General features: G+C 50.7%; 2 protein-coding genes across 8 annotated transcripts in view; one reads left to right on the top strand and one right to left on the bottom strand.

Moving 5' to 3' along the window:
• Nucleotides 1-187: 187 nt before the first annotated feature.
• Nucleotides 188-5,892, top strand: LOC144594666 (nucleoside diphosphate kinase). The gene is made up of 5 exons (XM_078401487.1): nucleotides 188-322; nucleotides 1,939-2,071; nucleotides 3,001-3,102; nucleotides 4,790-4,902; nucleotides 5,639-5,892. Exons 2-5 carry the CDS (start codon nucleotides 1,943-1,945, stop codon nucleotides 5,754-5,756), a joined length of 462 nt encoding a protein of 153 aa, XP_078257613.1. The 5' UTR covers nucleotides 188-322; nucleotides 1,939-1,942; the 3' UTR covers nucleotides 5,757-5,892.
• Nucleotides 5,893-9,262: 3,370 nt separating this feature from the next.
• mbtd1 (mbt domain containing 1) overlaps nucleotides 9,263-17,799 on the bottom strand; it is a 44,348-nt gene continuing 35,811 nt past the window's right edge. For 2 of the 7 annotated variants that reach the window (XM_078401492.1, XM_078401489.1), the window contains exons 16-17: nucleotides 12,933-13,010; nucleotides 9,263-11,441 (exon numbers count right to left, since the gene is read on the bottom strand). In XM_078401492.1, the coding sequence (XP_078257618.1) occupies nucleotides 11,428-11,441; nucleotides 12,933-13,010 (92 nt within the window). In that variant the 3' untranslated portion in view covers nucleotides 9,263-11,427. Of the gene's footprint in view, nucleotides 11,442-12,932; nucleotides 13,018-17,799 lie in introns of all 7 variants that reach the window. The other 5 variants (XM_078401490.1, XM_078401488.1, XM_078401494.1 and 2 more) reach the window with 3 other exon arrangements.

The following is a 17,799-nucleotide window of genomic DNA, read 5'->3' on the forward strand; positions in this document are numbered from 1 at the left end:
CCGGGAGGCGCCACCGGCCGCCCGGGGGGGGGATTAACCCACTGCGTAAATAAACCAATCCAGCAGAATCATTCCTATATCGTACTGCAGCGAGGGGCAATGATCAATGCCGATCCTCGCGGCTACGGGGGGGGCCCTGGTTATCGCTCATCGCCCACCATGGAGCTCCCCCCTCCTCGTCCCCGCGCTGTGGTAGTGTCCGTTTCCGGCCGGCCGCGATATAAAGCGATGCCGGCGGCGGCGCCGCGCCCTCAGCCCCGCACGGCACAGCCCGGTACAGCACAGCCCGGTACAGCACGGCCCCGCACGGCACACAGGACAGGTAATGGAGCGCCCCTGCCCCCGCACTGCAGGCCCAGCACAGCCCACCCCAGCAACCCCACCCCACCCCGGCGCTGCCTCCTCCCGTCCCCGGCATATCCTCCCCCAGCCGGGCCACACATTCCCGGCTGACGCCGCGCTCTCACTCTCAGCCTCAGCCTCAGCCCGGGCGGAGCGGCGCCGGGTGAGCGCCCAGCCCGGCCCCGGACTGTAGGCCCAATAACCCTCACACCGTCACTGTAAGCCCCGCACCAGCCCGGCCCCGCACCAGCCCGGCCCCGCACCAGCCCGGCCCCGGACTGTAGGCCCAATAACCCTCACACCGACACTGTAAGCCCCGCACCAGCCCGGCACCAGCCCGGCCCCGGACTGTAGGCCCAATAACCCTCACACCGACACTGTAAGCCCCGCACCAGCCCGGCCCCGCACCAGCCCGGCCCCGCACCAGCCCGGCCCCGGACTGTAGGCCCAATAACCCTCACACCGACACTGTAAGCCCCGCACCAGCCCGGCCCCGCGCTGCCTCCTCCCGTCCCCGGCATGTCCTGCCCCACATTCCCGGCCTTGTGAGCTTCTTACCGGGTCGGGCCAGGGTCTGTTCTGCCGCCGCTCCCCGGCTGCCCAGCCCCTCCAGCCCGGCTGTAGAGCGGCCCTCTCCCCTCAGTCAGCGTCTTGTCGCAGTGAATCTGGCCCTTCGGCCCACCTTGTCCATGCCAGCCATCCTAGGCTGGTCCTATTTTGCCCGTATCCTGTCTGTCTGTGTGGCTGTTTAAACCCATTCGTGTTCCGCTTCCACTGGCAGCTCATTCCAGATGCGACTTCCCTCTGAGTGGGTTCCCGAGGTTCCTGTTAAATCTCCCTCCTCTCACCATAAGCCTCTTGAGCCCTTGTCTTATAATCCTCTGTTGTGGGGGGAAAGACTGAGCGTTCACTTTATCCATGACCTCATTAAGGTCACCCTTAAACTCCAAAGAAAAATACCCCCGGCTATCCAACCACCCCCTATAACTAAAGCCCACAAGCTCAGATCGCACCTGGTGAATCTCTTCTGCACATTTCCACCTTGAGCCATTTATCCACGTTCAATGCAGCTGATGCTTCCTGAAGGAATAGCACTCTGTTCTGACCCTTGTGTACAGAGCTGTTTGAGAATCCTTCCTTTCCACAGCCATATTCTGAGGTTTGGTTCTGTCCGCTTTTCTCTGCACCACCTCCACCCCCACCTGGTAAAAAAAGGTCTGATCCCCCCTAGAACTGGGAAAAAATTAACAGAAAAATCAATTATCTTTTGTTCCAGGGAATACAAGGTTGTCTAATTTAGGCCACAAAGTGTTAAAGGAACTCAGCAGGTCAGGCAGCATCCATGGGGGGAATGGACAGGTGACATTTCAGTTCAGGCATCTGGACCGGAAAAGTTGTCGGTCCGTTCTCTCCACAGATGCTGCCAGACCCACTGAGTTCCTGCAGCACTTTGTGCATTGCTCAAGACTCCAACATCTGCAGTTCCTTGTGACTAGTTTGGGATATTTGAAGCCTGGTTGGAATGCAGTGGAGGTTTCATGGTGTGGCCAGTCACCCTGCCCGCTTTCATGGATATGTTTGTGTATGATCTTCTAGAAACATGTCGGGAAGCCAGGAACGCACTTTCATTGCTGTGAAACCAGATGGAGTCCAACGAGGGATCGTGGGGGATATCATCAAACGCTTTGAACAGAAGGGGTTTAAACTGGTCGCCATGAAATTCCTTAAGGTACGTGTCTGTGTGGCCCTGTTATATTGCACTACCATCTGAGCAGGCCCCTTCGTTCTGCAAACGCTGCACTTGTTGGCTGTCACTTTGAGCCCTAGCACGGTGGCGCAGCGGTAGAGTTGCTGCCTTACAGCGCCAGAGACCCGGGTTCACTCCTGACTACAGATGCTGTCTGCACGGACGTTGTACGTTCTCCCTGTGACTGCGGTTTTTCCGGGTGCTGTGCTTTCCTCCCACGTCCCAAAGACATGGAAGTTTGTAGGTTAATTGGTTTTGGTATTGGTAAATAAAATTGTAAATTGTCCCTAGTGTATAGGATAGTGCTCGTGCATGGAGTGATCGCTGGTCAACGCAGACTGGCTGGAGGGCCTGTTTCCACGCTGTATCTCTAAAGTCTAACACAGGTTCTTTGTGGGTCCTTGCCTGGGCACTGGTGCTGATTCCAGGGGGAGAGAATTTCAAATATTTACTGCTCTTCCCTCATCTCTGTCCTGACCAGTTGGCCCTTTATTGAGACTGTGATGACACAGATGGGGAAAGTTCAACCTTGTCGGGTTCAGTGAGATCACCTCTCGCTCTCCTGAATTGTAGAGTAGGCCCAGTCTATTTAACACTTCCTTGCATGACAAATTACACTGGCACCAGTTGGGTGGGTGAGTCATCTTTGAAAACATTGGAAAATCTCAAAACCGGCAATAATAGTGCAGTATTATTGTGCAGGCCTGCCACGGGAACGGTTTCCCTGTTTGCAGATTGTGCCACTCAACACACTCTTAGCAAAGGCTGGACAAGGAGTAAAGCTCCCTCTCCCTGTCCCATCTTGCACTGTCCAGTCACACACTGAAGGCAGTGACAGGGTGGCTCAGAAACTGTACGTTGTCCTCGGGTCCTACACGCATCTGAATGCACATTGCTTCCTCTCTTCACAGGCTTCCAAAGCTCTGCTGGAGAAACACTACTGCGATCTTTCCAAAAAGCCTTTCTACCCCACACTGGTGGAATACATGAACTCTGGACCTGTGGTTGCCATGGTAAGTCAGTAGCTCAAGAGACTTCAAATTAGATGTCTTGAACTATCTTGATCTGTGGGCCTAGTTATTGTAGGTAGGCACAAAATGCTGGAGTAATTCAGTGGACCAGGCAGCATCTCTGGAGAGAAGGAATGGGTGACGTTTCGGGTCGAGACCCTTCTTCAGACTGATGTCAGGGGAGGGGGTGGGACAAAGATAGGATGTAGTCGGAGACAGGAAGACTAGTGGGGGAAGGGGGGGGGTTGAGAGGGGAAGCAGGGACTGGTTTGACTGCTGCACAGCCTTGGAGCTGCCTTTCAGAGCAAGTGCTGGGGGTGCTGAGTGAGTTAGAGGGTGACTGGGGCATTGGGTAGAAGAGTCAGTTAGTCATGTTGCGGCCTTTTCAGACCTTGGCTAGTCTGCATTTGGAGTGCAGCTTGCAGTTCATGTCGCCCAATTATAGGAAGGATGTGGCAGCTTTGGAGAGGATCCAAACAAGGGTTTACCAGAATGTTGCCTGGTTACAGGGAGTTAGCTATAAAGAGACATTGGACAAATGGATTGTTTTCACGGGTGTTGGAGATTAAAGGGAGACCTGATAGAAGTATATAAAATGGGAAGCATAGATAGAGTCGACCATTTTTCCCTCAGTGTCAAGGACCAGAGGGCATAGCTTTAAGGTACGAGGAGAAAAGTTTAAAAGTTGCAGGGGAAGTTTTTGCAAAGGGTGGTAGATGCATGGAACATGCTGGTGGGGGTGGAGGCAGATATGATAGTGGTGTTTGAAAGGCATTTAGATGGGCTCATGGGCGTGCAGGCCATCGTGTTTAGCACTAACATAGGCCGAAGTTCCTGTTCTATGTTCTCTGCTGGGATTAGAGTTAGGGTTGTCTAATTCCTCACTCCCAAATGCGGGACAAGGTGACATCACCCTTTGTCCCGTATTTGGGAGTGAGGAAGTTGGCAACCCAACTAATACGGGATAAGGGCGGTCCCACACGGGACAAACCAATTTAGCCCAAAATACGGGATGTCCCGGCTAATATAGGACAGCTGGCAACCCTAATTAGAGGACTTGAGTTATCATGGGATTCTGGGACCCTGGAGAGAAGAAGGCTGGGAGGTGACAAGAGAGGTACACAATTATGAGGGGCATTGATAGGGTAGGTGGGAGTCTGTCTCTTGGGGAAGAGGTGTCTCAAACAAAAGGGCACAGGTTTAATGTGAGGGGGCTGAGGTTTAAAGGGGTAAATGTTTCACACAGCATGGTTTGTATCTGGAATAAGGTGCCTGTGGAGGCAGGACAATTGGTATCTTGTTTGGCACGGACATTGTGGGCTGAGGGCCTGGTCCTGTGCTGTTCTCTATTGCACACAGCAGCCTTGATCGACAGTTACTTGAGTGTTTGCCTCATTTGCATGGTGCTGGTGTGGGGGACCTGGTGGGTGGTGTGGGGGACCTGGTGGGTGGTGTGGTCGTTATCCCTCTGTCCTTGGCAGAGGTCAAGGCCGTGGTAAATGATGAGTGTGGGTGCAGCCAGGACCCATCCCTGGTGACATTCCAATAGTGTGCCACCTCGGCGATAGGCTTGGAGCTGGTGTGTGTGTGTGTGTCTATGCGTGTGTCTGTGCCTGTGCGTGTCTACCTGTGCGCGCGTGTGTGTCTGTGCGGTGGCCAGGATTTTTTTTCATCTGTCTTTCTGCTGCAGGTGTGGGAAGGTCTGAATGTGGTGCAGACCGGCAGGGTGATGCTGGGTGAGACCAACCCGGCTGACTCCAAGCCTGGCACCATCCGTGGGGACTTCTGTATTCAGGTTGGCAGGTGAGTCGCTGAGCCATGCTGGCGTGGGCCGATGTGGAAACGGGGAGGTCTCGTCAACGGCTGAACCTCTGCTCCACAGGTGCTCCTGAGGGAGTGAGTTGGCAGTGCCCACCATACCGTGCATTACAGGGCTGCTCGACGGCAGGAATGCAGAAGACCTGCTAGAAGCTTGTAAAAGTGAGGCATGGATAGGGCAGACAGTGAGGACCTTTTTCTCAGGGCGGAAATGTCAAAGATTAGAGAGCTCAGCTTTATGGTGAGATGGGCAAGTGGGTGGTGAGTGTTTGGAACATGCTGGCGGGGGCAGATTAGATCATGGCATTGAAGAGGTTTTTGGACAGGCACATGAATAAGCAGGGAATGGAGGGCTATGGACACATGCAGGCAGAGGAGATGGCATTGGGTTCAGCACAGTCATTGTAGGCTGATGTGCCATACTGATCTATGTATCGGGGATTGCAGTATTCCTGCTGATCACATTAACATTCCTTGTCTGATGTTGGTAAAGCCATTCTAGAATATGACTTTCTCCACCCTCCCAAAGTTCTTATCGCTGACCATTTCCCATTCCTGCCTCGGGATGCCTAACGCATGTGCTGTACGTGAACAAACTGGAGCAAGCTGTGCCACAAATCTCTGCAGATGTTGGGTGCCCACACAGTCCACATCTGGGTGCAGTCACACGCCACACACGAGGGCAAAAGCCTATTTGTAAAGTGTGTTTTTCTCTCTGCAGGAACATCATCCATGGTAGTGACTCTGTATCGAGTGCACAGAAGGAGATCAGCCTTTGGTTCAAGCCAGAGGAGGTTGTGGACTATAAGAACTGTGCCCACGACTGGATCTATGAGTGAATCATTCCCTGGCCGCACCTTGCAGCTTCTCCATCATTCTGACCGTGTCTCAAACATTCTATTTTGTACCTATTCCATGTATCATGTGGTGAATGACCAACCCAATAATAAATGCATTTAAAAGCGATGTTTGTGAATATTGAGTTTTCAGTGGTTGTGGATTTGGGTGAATGTTTGAATGTTTACAGCAGGGGGCTCCTGTTGATGAGGTGAAACAGCCACACATTCACTCATCAATCCCTTCCACTGCATCGGTAACTGCAGGTTATATGTTGTTCACATCCAGTGTCTGACTCCCACAGCACATAGGTTTAAGGTGTGGGGGATTTAATAGGAACCTGAGGGGTAATTTGTTCACACAAAGGGTGGTGGGTGGATGGAACGAGCTGTTGGAGGAGGTAGTTGAGACAGCGACCATCACAATGTTTAAGAAACAGACAGGTACCTGGATATGACAGGGTTTAGAGGTATATGGGCCAAACACAGGTTGGTGAAACATGTTGGCTGGTGTGGACAAGTAAAGGGCCTGTCCCACGTAGGCGATGACTGCTGGTGACTAGGCTGTCGCCGAACGTTCACCGGGATGTCACGGGCACGATCGTGAGGAGTCTTCCAAAGATCGTAGTGGATCTCGGCGCATTGCCGAGAAATCAAACGGTTTGAAATCTCTTGGCGACAGCTGGCTTGTCGCCAGGTATCGTAGCTTATTGCGATCGCTGTCGCATGCTGTCCCCAGGTTTGCTAGGTTCTCTTAGATGCATTTAGAAGCACATATTAAAATCAGTAAAGTCACTTCAAAATACCATAAAATGCTGGTGTTTAACCAATTTATTTACCGTCAGGACATTTGACAGGTAGATTGGAGGTGACAGTTTGACGGTCAGGTAAGCGTGGGAATTTTTGCGATGTTTTTGGCCTCAGCCATTACATTTAAAGTGGGCTCCCAACCCAGATATGCATCTCCCTTACATTTTCAAAGAATGTCCACACACTTTTCACAAAAATCCACTGAACCACTTAAAAAAAAATTTTAATACAGCTATTAGTAAACTGGAAGTAAATCCAGTTTATTCCTTGTTACAGTGAAGCTTGGTTTTTATGTGACCCATACAAGGTGTTATAGTTCAAAACACTCAAGTACTTACCGACTTGTCAGTGATTTCAGCGAAAACCAGGACGCCGGAGAAGCATTGACAGCGTGGGAATTTTTGCGATGTTTCCAAAGACGGTGTAATCTCGGCATTGTCGTCGGGTAGAAGAAAGGTTCGGAGATCTGCTACGACTTTGACAGTCGTCTGCAGTCGCCAAAAAGATCACCTAAGTGGGACAGGCCCTTTAGGCCGAAGAGCCTGTTTCCACACTAAGACTGAACACAGAACACATTTTCTGAATCCTTCAAAGAGTGGTTTTGTGGAGACAAGTCTACAGTGGTTAGAAGAAAGGCCCTGACCCCAAAGGTCATCTGTCCATTCCCTCTGTGGCCCTGACTTGTCCAAGTGGATTTCAACTAACAGTCCTCAATTTGGATCCCGCCACCTCACAGATGCTGCCTGATCTGTTGACTACTCCAGTCTCTGTCCAGCCCCATCAGCTGCCTCAATCCTTCTGAAATGTGACCAGAATTCAGCACATTGCACAGTATTTTAGCAATGTGTTTGAAGGGGGAAAAAAACTGCTAAGGGAGACACAAAATGCTGGAGTAACTGAGCGGGTCAGGCAGCATCTCAGGAGAGAAGGAATGGGTGACGTTTTGGGTTGAGACCCTTCTTCAGACTGAAGAAACGTCACCCATTCCTTCTTTCCAGAGATGCTGCCTAATCCGCTGAGTTACTCCAGCATTTTGTGTGTCTACCTTTAGCAATGTGTTTGTTCTCTAACCAAGATTCCCGATTCACCTTACTATATTCAAGATGTGGAAAATATGCCACTCCAGTCTTGTCAATTAAATTCCTCCTGCCTGTCCAAACCATATAACTCACTTCATTTTTGCACATTTCCTATGTCAGTGTCAATAAGAAATCTTAATAGACAAAGAAGGGAGAGCCCCATGTGCCAGCCTTCCAGCGATAGCATTCACCATGAAGCTAGGGCTTTGCATCTAAACCAGGAAAGCAGAAGCCGACAATCGGCCATGGTTGACAGAGAGAACACATGAAGGCATACACAAAATGCTGGAGTAACGCAGCGGGTCAGGCAGCATCTCTGGAGAGAAGGAAGGAGTGACGTTTCTTCAGTCTGAAGAAGGGTCTCGACCCAAAACGTCACCCATTCCTTCTCTGCAGAGATGCTGCCTGACCCGCTGAGTTACTCCAGCATTTTCATATCATATCATATATATACAGCCGGAAACAGGCCTTTTCGGCCCTCCAAGTCCGTGCTGCCCAGCGATCCCCGTACATTAACACTATCCTACACCCACTAGGGACAATTTTTACATTTACCCAGCCAATTAACCTACATACCTGTCCATCTTCGATTTAAACCAGCATCTGCAGTTTTCTTTCCTACACATGAAGGCATGATGCCAGACAGCCACTGACTCAAATCAATTTAAAAACAAGATATCAGCGGTTCTAATGATCTAGGATGTGGTGCAGCAAACTCACTGCTCCAGTCACCTTGAGCTCAGCTCTGACCCCTCCAATATGGTGCTGATAAGTTAACAGAACACTACGTTACCCCAATAAGTTAGGATATTTACTGGGCATCTGTGAATTGGTTACAGGGGTATCAGGGTGGGGGGTGGATTATTCTAGGTGTTGGCATAGGCTTGAACTGTAAAAAGGAACTGCAGATGCTGGTTTATAGCAAAGTTAGGCACAAAGTGCTGGAGTAACTCAGCCAGCCAGGCAGGAGATAAAGGATGGGTGATGTTTTGTGAACAAGATACCAAGATTAATAGTAACATACAAAGGCAGTTTGAGATTAAGGAGCACTTGATGAGCAGTTAAATGGATAAATTCCCAGGATCCGATGGGATTTATGCCGATTTATTGAGAGAGAGAGAGAGAGAGAGAGAGAGAGAGAGAGAGAGAGAGGTTGCCTGAATGAAAAGCAGCTGTTAAGCATTTAAAAGTTTTATTAAGTGTAAAAAATGGCCATTTAGTGAACAATTTTCATTTGTTTGTACACAAATCTGTGACCAATGCATTTAATGTTTTAGTGAAAAGTATTCCTCTGTTTGGAAGTAGGTGCCAAAAAACTGGACAACTTGTCAACAGTCACTGTACCAAGTAAAAAGGAAAGATTACATTTGTACAACAACCGGTTCAGATTATCAAAATACATAGAGAAAACACGTATAAACCCCACCATTAGCTACATTACTGCACCTTTCAACTTCTCAGGAGCAGCAAAAGATTTTCTAGGAACTATGAATATTTATTTTATTTTTCCCTTTTACAATTCTATCAAAATTTGTGTGACTCTACAACAGGAAGAGAATCAAAAGAAGTTTCCTGAATCAAATCAGTTTCTCAAAATCTCTCCCACCCACCCCACCCACTTCGGTTAAGAAAAAGATGATTCATATTAAAGATTCATGTAGCACCGTATTACAAAAATCAGGGTGAACTGACATTGTGTAAAAAAACGACTGACACTGTTTGTGCTGCCCCGGGTGATTGGCACCACCCTAGAACACTTGCACTCGGAGTAAGGAACTGGCATCACCAAGGGAGGGGGACTCGAGACCAAGATCAGAACGCCGGAGATTCGGGAAGGCTGGGTTCATGACGATAGATAACGGACATGGAACAGGCAATGAGCTGCATATCACCCAACCTGCACTCCTGATACCAAGCACTTACCGACCAACTCCAAGGTAAAGGAAGGTAACTAAGGAAACGGTGACAGCTGATTATATCCAGTGTCAGAAACAGCGAGCAAGGAGGAGCGAGACGAGATGGCGCAGGCTGGTTCCATCCATCAGGATTTACAAGTGGGTTGGGAATGGTTTCAAATTATAAATGGTACGCTGAAGGAGATTATATTCACAAAATATACAATGGGGCCAGGTGTAATGAGCGGCTGGTTTGGGCAGGCTCATGCAACCTGTCATCACGCCATGACCCACTCTCTGGAATGCCACACCAGCCCAGCGCCTTTCATCCCACAGCTTCCCAAGGAGAGCTCAGCAAAGTGCTGGCGAGGAGAGGCCAGAAGGCACCCCATCTGCACTACGTGAATCCCACAACAGAACCAGCCCGAAAGGTGAAGGTAGAGGGAGACAAGAGAGCTCTTTAAAAACCCATCGTGCACCGTTCCATTGTCCCAGTGATACACATGGTCCTCCTTCTGCCGGGTGTCACCATGAATGAGTTCAGGTGATGCAAGGCTGGGATTCTCTGGTGAAGTGACAACAGGATTCATTCCCTTCACAGTTTATGACTTTGGGTCAGGGTCTGGATCTAAGCACGGCAGGGTGGAGATCACTGGCCATCGCTGTACAGAGGGGGTTCAGTGGCATGGGTCAGACAGACCATCACCCCACACCCTCTCCCGCCGGCCCCAGCTCAGCACACCACCAAGCTCCAGCTCAAGAATCAACACTGGCCAATTCCTTGGAAAGGAAGTCTGAAGATCCACCAACCACATCTCCTACCAAGGCCGCCTTTGTGGAAAGACTGCCCTCCCAGTGAGCATGGCTCATTTCCAACCCAATCCAAGCACACACTACGAGGTGCTTGAGTCATAACTCGGGCGTGCGCTGGCCATGATGCACCTTGATCGTGCCATATGAGACACCCCTTTCAGCAACTCGCCTGCACTCAGTTCAGGAACTCATTAGCGTTAAATTAAACAGCATTCAAAAACTTGGATACGCATACAGAACCTGTACAGAGCAAGCGAGTACACACTCAGACACTGGGAACCACACCAGAAAAAAGAATCAGTTAACAAATGTCAGTCAGATTCATCCTTGCAGGGCCCAGTCTGTCCCCTACCACACACCACTGGCTCCGAGGAACACACACATGCACACACACACAGACAGGCACACACAGACAGGCACACACAGACAGGCACACATACAGATACACAAAGACAGACATGTACACACACTCAGACAGACATACACACACACAAAGACAGACACACACAGACAGCAACTCCCTGAGACGGCTGGTCCAGAGGGCCATTGCAAACAGGCCGGGAGGTTTCTTCCTGTTTTTGAAGTTCATACTTAAAAACCATAACAACCAAGTTCAACCCCAAATGAAAACAAACGTGTTGATCATGTGTGGAGTATGGCGTTGATGGAAGTGTCAGGGCCCCACCTGGATATGCAGCATGGAACGCACACAGCTGAGCATTTCACATCGGTAATAATGAGATCAGGCGTACTCTCTTCCTACCCACCCCACCCCAACCAGGCAACAAAGCTTCAAGTACAATATACAAGAAAATCCAAGATGGAAGAGTCGACAGTCTTTGATCAGCCTCCAAGAACCACAATTGTCCAAGGTTACAGTGAAATGTCCTGACCTGTCTCACAGCCACACACTGCATGAGCTCCTGTGTTGGGAAGCCAACTAGTTCAAAAGGAGTGGTCAAGGGTTCTCGCTTGATACAAGCTGAGGCCGTACTGTTGCTCGAGGTAGCCGCGTTAGCTGCCTCATGTCACCTCGTGTTCCGGCTCAGAGTCACAACTCGGTGACATCCAGAAAATTCACTTCGTACTCACTGGATAGGAGAAGACAACACAAACAGTGAAGATTCATCACATCTAACAAAGGGACTGTGCATCCAAGAATGCCTCCTCTCATGTGTTAGCCATCATGCAGGGACCGCAAGCTTGGCTACAGCAACGGACATGCACAAAGTGATTTGAGGCATAAAGTGCAAGTGATTTGAGGCATAAAGTGCAAGAGCTAGGAAGTCACAAACACTTCAATGCAACATTAGAACCAAAGTCCTGGGTCTAGTTTAGCACACAACACTTAGCAAAAATGTCAAGACGAGAGCGAGTAGACAGGTTGTGAAGAGATTCTGGAATGAGGGACCTTCTGTGGCAGATTGGGCTGTTCTCCGTGAGGCAGAGCTGCTGGTAAGACACTGACTGTCATGAAGGTTACAAGCAGAGTGGAAACAACTGTTCCACTGGCTGCAGGGTCAAGGAATAGGGAAATGTTTGCAAATAGCACAAGAAGTGAAAATGATAGGAGGTGCAGGAAAGAACCACAGATGCTGCTTTACAGTAAACCAAAGATAGACACAAAATGCTGGATGGAGTAACTCAGCGGGACATGCAGCGTCTCTGGAGAGAAGGAATGGGTGACGTTTTGGGTCGGGACCCTTCTTCAAACTCCAGAGATGCTGCCTGACCCGCTGAGTTACTTCAGCATTTTGTGTCTACCTAAAATGTTATGAGGAATCTCTTTTTAATGTGGAGAGTGACTGATTCAATAGTAGCTTTTAAAGAGCCCTGGATTAGTGTCTGACCGTAAAGAATTGACTGGGCTATGCAGAGGGGATGGTAAGTTCAGAAATATTCTGATTCCAATTATACACCAAGTAAGTTGAAAATGTGAATCATGAAGAAACAACATTTTCACTGAAGGTGGTGGGTACAATGGAACGAGCTGCCAATCGCTAAGGCAGGTGCTCTAATAACATTTAAAAGACACTTGAACAGGTAGATGGATATGAACGGTTTGGAGGGATATGTGGCAAATGGGGGAGGGTGGGACGAGCATAGATGGGGCATCTTGGTTGGCACGGACAAGTTGGGCCGAAGGGCCTGTTTCCATGCTGACTTGAATCCTGAACTCCTCCACATTTCCTCCCCTCTTCTCAAATGGTAACCCAGCACACACAGAGCCAATGCTGGACCCTGCACAGAAGGATGACAGCTAATCCCTAGCCAAGCCCATCGATGCTCTTGCCGTGACCCCCCATTCCCCCCCCAGGCCACGAGACGGGTTTACTGAGGACAGCTGATGGCACGGGCTCTCACAAGCCCCACATGCAGCAGCCTCCACAGCATCCACCCCCCACCCTCCTAAACACCAGGATACCTCACACTCCTTCCACACCGCCACAAGCAGCTGTCCTCTCTGCTTCCCCACCATGCCCCCACCCCGCACAATTGCAAAGATGGATCACAAAGCATGCAGAGCGAGGCAAGCGAATGCTTTAAACGGCAAGGAGGCAGGTTCTGGGCTTGCCACTCACCTGATTGTGGACAGTAAACGCTGTGGAGAGATGGCACCAGGCCTTGGTCACCAGATGATGATGTCTCGGTGTTTACTGCTGCTGGCTGAAACATAGGGCCAGATCAGACATCCACATACCCTGTCCCCACACACACACACCCTGTCCCCACACACACATACAACACACCCTGTCCCCACACACACACACACCCTGTCCCCACACAACACACCCTGTCCCCACACACATACACACCCTGTCCCCACACACACATACAACACACCCTGTCCCCACACACACACCCTGTCCCCACACAACACACCCTGTCCCCACACACACACACCCTGTCCCCACACACACATACAACACACCCTGTCCCCACACACACACACCCTGTCCCCACACACACCCTGTCCCCACACACACACCCTGTCCCCACACACATACAACACACCCTGTCCCCACACACACACACCCTGTCCCCACACACACACCCTGTCCCCACACACACATACAACACACCCTGTCCCCACACACACACCCTGTCCCCACACACACATACAACACACCCTGTCCCCACACACACACACCCTGTCCCCACACACACACCCTGTCCCCACACACACACACCCTGTCCCCACACACACATACAACACACCCTGTCCCCACACACAACACACCCTGTCCCCACACACACACACAACACACCCTGTCCCCACACACAACACACCCTGTCCCCACACACAACACACCCTGTCCCCACACACAACACACCCTGTCCCCACACACACAACACACCCTGTCCCCACACACACACCCTGTCCCCACACACACATACTATCCCCACACACACAATACACCCTGTCCCCACACACACACAGTCCCCACACACACAGTCCCCACACACACATACTGTCCCCACACCCACACACACACCCTGTCCCCACACACACACCCTGTCCCCACACACACATACTGTCCCCACACACACATACTGTCCCCACACACACACACACAACATAGTACGTCCTCACAAAGACCCATGGATCAATATAGAGCAACCCACTACCTCTGCAGTGTGAAGACCGTGGTGATGTATGCGTTAGAAGTGGCTCCAGTTGCACAACTCAGCATGTGAAGCAAGGTACAAACCACCTACTCCTGGCCACTTACCGGGGACATGGGTGGGGATAGCAACTAAGGCACAGCAGAAGCCCACAGTTGTGGGCAGGATCTCGGGACTTGCCAAGCTGCAGTGGCCGCCCATTGTATTGGAGCTGCAAAGTGTCTGTGCTTGCCCTGGGATCGAGCGCAAGAGCTGCTCACACCATCAGCATCTCAGGCACCATACTGAGCTTGGCACGCAAAGGCCAGAGGTGGGGGAAAGAGGAGCAAATGATAGTTTAGTTTAAGGATACAACACGGAAACAGGCCCTTCGGCCCTCCGACTCCGCACCGACAATGAACCCCGCACACTAACACTACCCCACACACTCTAGGGACAATTTACATTTACATTTACACCAAGCCAATTAACCTGCACGTCTTTGGAGTGCGAGCGGAAAACGAAGATCTCGGAGAAAACCGACACGGTCACGGGGAGAAGGTACAAACTCCGCACGGACAGCACCCAAAGTCAGGATGGAACCCGGGGCTCTGGCAGCAGCTCTACCACTACACCACCGTGGGTCAACATGAAACGGCAAAATAACACAGCCAGTTACTGGAGCATGACGAACATCCCAGTGAGCAGCTGGAGTTAGAATCATACGATTAATAATGCCAGCTACTCACAAGCACTTTCCCAGGACAGAGTGGCCTGGGGATTTGTTGGTGAGCAGATACTGGGCGATAGGGAAATCACAGTTAGTAAAAACTTCATCTTGGCACTGTTCAAACTTATCCCTGCATCCTTCTGCACCAACACCCGCCGACTGACAGTGCAAAACTGGCCAAAACTAAAGCACAATTCCATATACATGAAATAAGGTTTTAAAAATACAGAGCGCTGGAGTAACTCAGCGGGCCAGGCAGCATCTCTGGAGAACATGGATAATGACATTTTGAGGTGAGACCTTTCTTCAGTCAGAAAAGGGTCCCGACCCGAAACGTCACCTATACCATGTGAGGAAAGAACTGCAGATGCTGGTTTAAATCGAAGAAAGACACAAAATACTGGAGTAACTCAGCGGGACAGGCAGCATCTCTGGAGAGAAGGAGTGGATAACATTTCGGATCAAGTCTGAAGAAGGATCTCGACCCGAAACGTCACCCATTCCTTCTCTCCAGAGATGCTGCCTGTCCCGCTGAGTTACTCCAGCTTTTTGTATCTACTGTTACCTATCCATGTTCTCTGGAGATGCTGTCTGACCCGCTGAGTTACCCATGCCTATTCTTTTGTAAACCGGCATCTGTAGTTCTTGTATCTACTTTAAAAATACATAGCATACTGAAATAATCTAACGGCTAATGCAGGAGGCAGGATCGCTGGGGTGGGTGGATGCAGATTCAAAGTGGACTGTGAGTGGAGACAGCTAATTGAAAGCAGATGGGTTTAATGGCAGCACTGGGGTGGAGAAGGGGTGTGCAGCCTCCCGGGCCTGGCTGCCACAACAGACCCAGCAAGCTCAGTAACAACCTGCACAGTGAGTGAGGGTAACACAGTGAGTGAGGGTAACACAGTGAGTGACGGTAACACGCTGCACAGTGAGTGAGGGTAACACAGTGAGTGAGGGTAACGCAGTGAGTGAGGGTAACGCAGTGAGTGAGGGTAACGCAGTGAGTGAGGGTAACGCAGTGAGTGAGGGTAACGCAGTGAGTGAGGGTAACGCAGTGAGTGAGGGTAACGCAGTGAGTGAGGGTAACGCAGTGAGTGAGGGTAACGCAGTGAGTGAGGGTAACGCAGTGAGTGAGGGTAACGCGCTGCACAGTGAGTGAGGGTAACACAGTGAGTGAGGGTAACACAGTGAGTGAGGGTAACACAGTGAGTGAGGGTAACGCAGTGAGTGAGGGTAACGCAGTGAGTGAGGGTAACGCAGTGAGTGAGGGTAACGCGCTGCACAGTGAGTGAGGGTAACACAGTGAGTGAGGGTAACGCAGTGAGTGAGGGTAACACAGTGAGTGAGGGTAACGCAGTGAGTGAGGGTAACGCAGTGAGTGAGGGTAACGCAGTGAGTGAGGGTAACGCGCTGCACAGTGAGTGAGGGTAACACAGTGAGTGAGGGTAACGCAGTGAGTGAGGGTAACACAGTGAGTGAGGGTAACACAGTGAGTGAGGGTAACACAGTGAGTGAGGGTAACGCGCTGCACAGTGAGTGAGGGTAACACAGTGAGTGAGGGTAACGCAGTGAGTGAGGGTAACACAGTGAGTGAGGGTAACACAGTGAGTGAGGGTAACACAGTGAGTGAGGGTAACGCAGTGAGTGAGGGTAACACAGTGAGGGTAACGCAGTGAGTGAGGGTAACGCAGTGAGTGAGGGTAACGCAGTGAGTGAGGGTAACGCAGTGAGTGAGGGTAACGCAGTGAGTGAGGGTAACGCAGTGAGTGAGGGTAACGCAGTGAGTGAGGGTAACACAGTGAGGGTAACGCAGTGAGTGAGGGTAACGCAGTGAGTGAGGGTAATGCAGTGAGTGAGGGTAACGCAGTGAGTGAGGGTAACGCGCTGCACAGTGAGTGAGGGTAACGCAGTGAGTGAGGGTAACGCAGTGAGTGAGGGTAACGCAGTGAGTGAGGGTAACGCAGTGAGTGTTACACACGGTCAGAGACCTCCACCCAGCATCTCACACACCTGGGGCTTGAGGGAAAGTTGGGAGAGCCGTGAGCCCGACCACACTGCACATGGAGAGTGAAAGGCAATGACTGGGCCCAGCAACACAGCGGCCATGTTCCTGCTCCTGCACCAAGACCCCAACCAGAAACACAGAAATGTGTCAGAATCCCAGCGGGGTCATTCACCCAGTGTGATACGTGACTTGGTGAAGTCTACACGACAAAGACATTAGTAGTCATGTTAATTATTAACCTATTGCTTCTTTGTTTAACAATACTCACTGGTTTGGCAGTATTTTGGCAAAGTTGCCCAGCCTGTCTGCTGTGGTCACCTCAGACCCAGCCCCGAGATGGACCATTCACTGCCACAAACGTCAGGGACAATGGAAACACTGGCCTTGCCAACAGCATCCACATCCCATTAATGTATTAAAGATTCATGACAAACACACAGTTGCTTTTCTCATTGAAGCTATGGGATTACCTGTTGTGAGCCTGGCACTGCCCTGCCTGCTAGTGCTGGGAGGTGTGTGGGTCTCTGCACCTGCCTGAGCTGCAAGAGTTCGATGTGAAGGAGTCAACTCATGCTCGGCAGTGACAATCCTGCCTTTCCCACCACTCATGGGCATGATCGACACACTGACTGGCTTCTTCACAACTGGATTCTTCCTTTCTAAACATCAGGTCAAACTTTGTTAAGCTCTCATTATAGCGTTCAGAACGGCTGCTCTAAGCTTACGACTAATCTTATGACTAATCTTATTTTATACAAGGACATAGTCATGTTTAGTTGTATCACTGGTCTATCCTGGGGTTGCTTGGAAGCTCCTCACCAATGTTTGTGGCTTCTTCCCCTGCTTCCATCAACCATTGTGAATTGTGAACCACCCAGGACTGGACCTTGCAATCCAAGCTCCGTGGATGAGCTAACAGGCGAGGCCCAGGATCAGCCGCCTGTCAGCACTCCCTCTCTGCACACAACAGCATCTCTTGTCTCGAGGACAAAAGCAAGGGTGCCCACATGGAATCCAGGGCAGCAGCGCAGTGCAGCGCAGCGCAGTGCAGTGCCGGCCTTCCAGGCACTGAGCTCAGAGACAGCTGGGAGCTGAGGTCGAGCGG

The sequence above is a fragment of the Rhinoraja longicauda genome, chromosome 6 (assembly GCF_053455715.1).
Source record: "Rhinoraja longicauda isolate Sanriku21f chromosome 6, sRhiLon1.1, whole genome shotgun sequence".
NCBI lineage: Eukaryota > Metazoa > Chordata > Chondrichthyes > Rajiformes > Arhynchobatidae > Rhinoraja > Rhinoraja longicauda.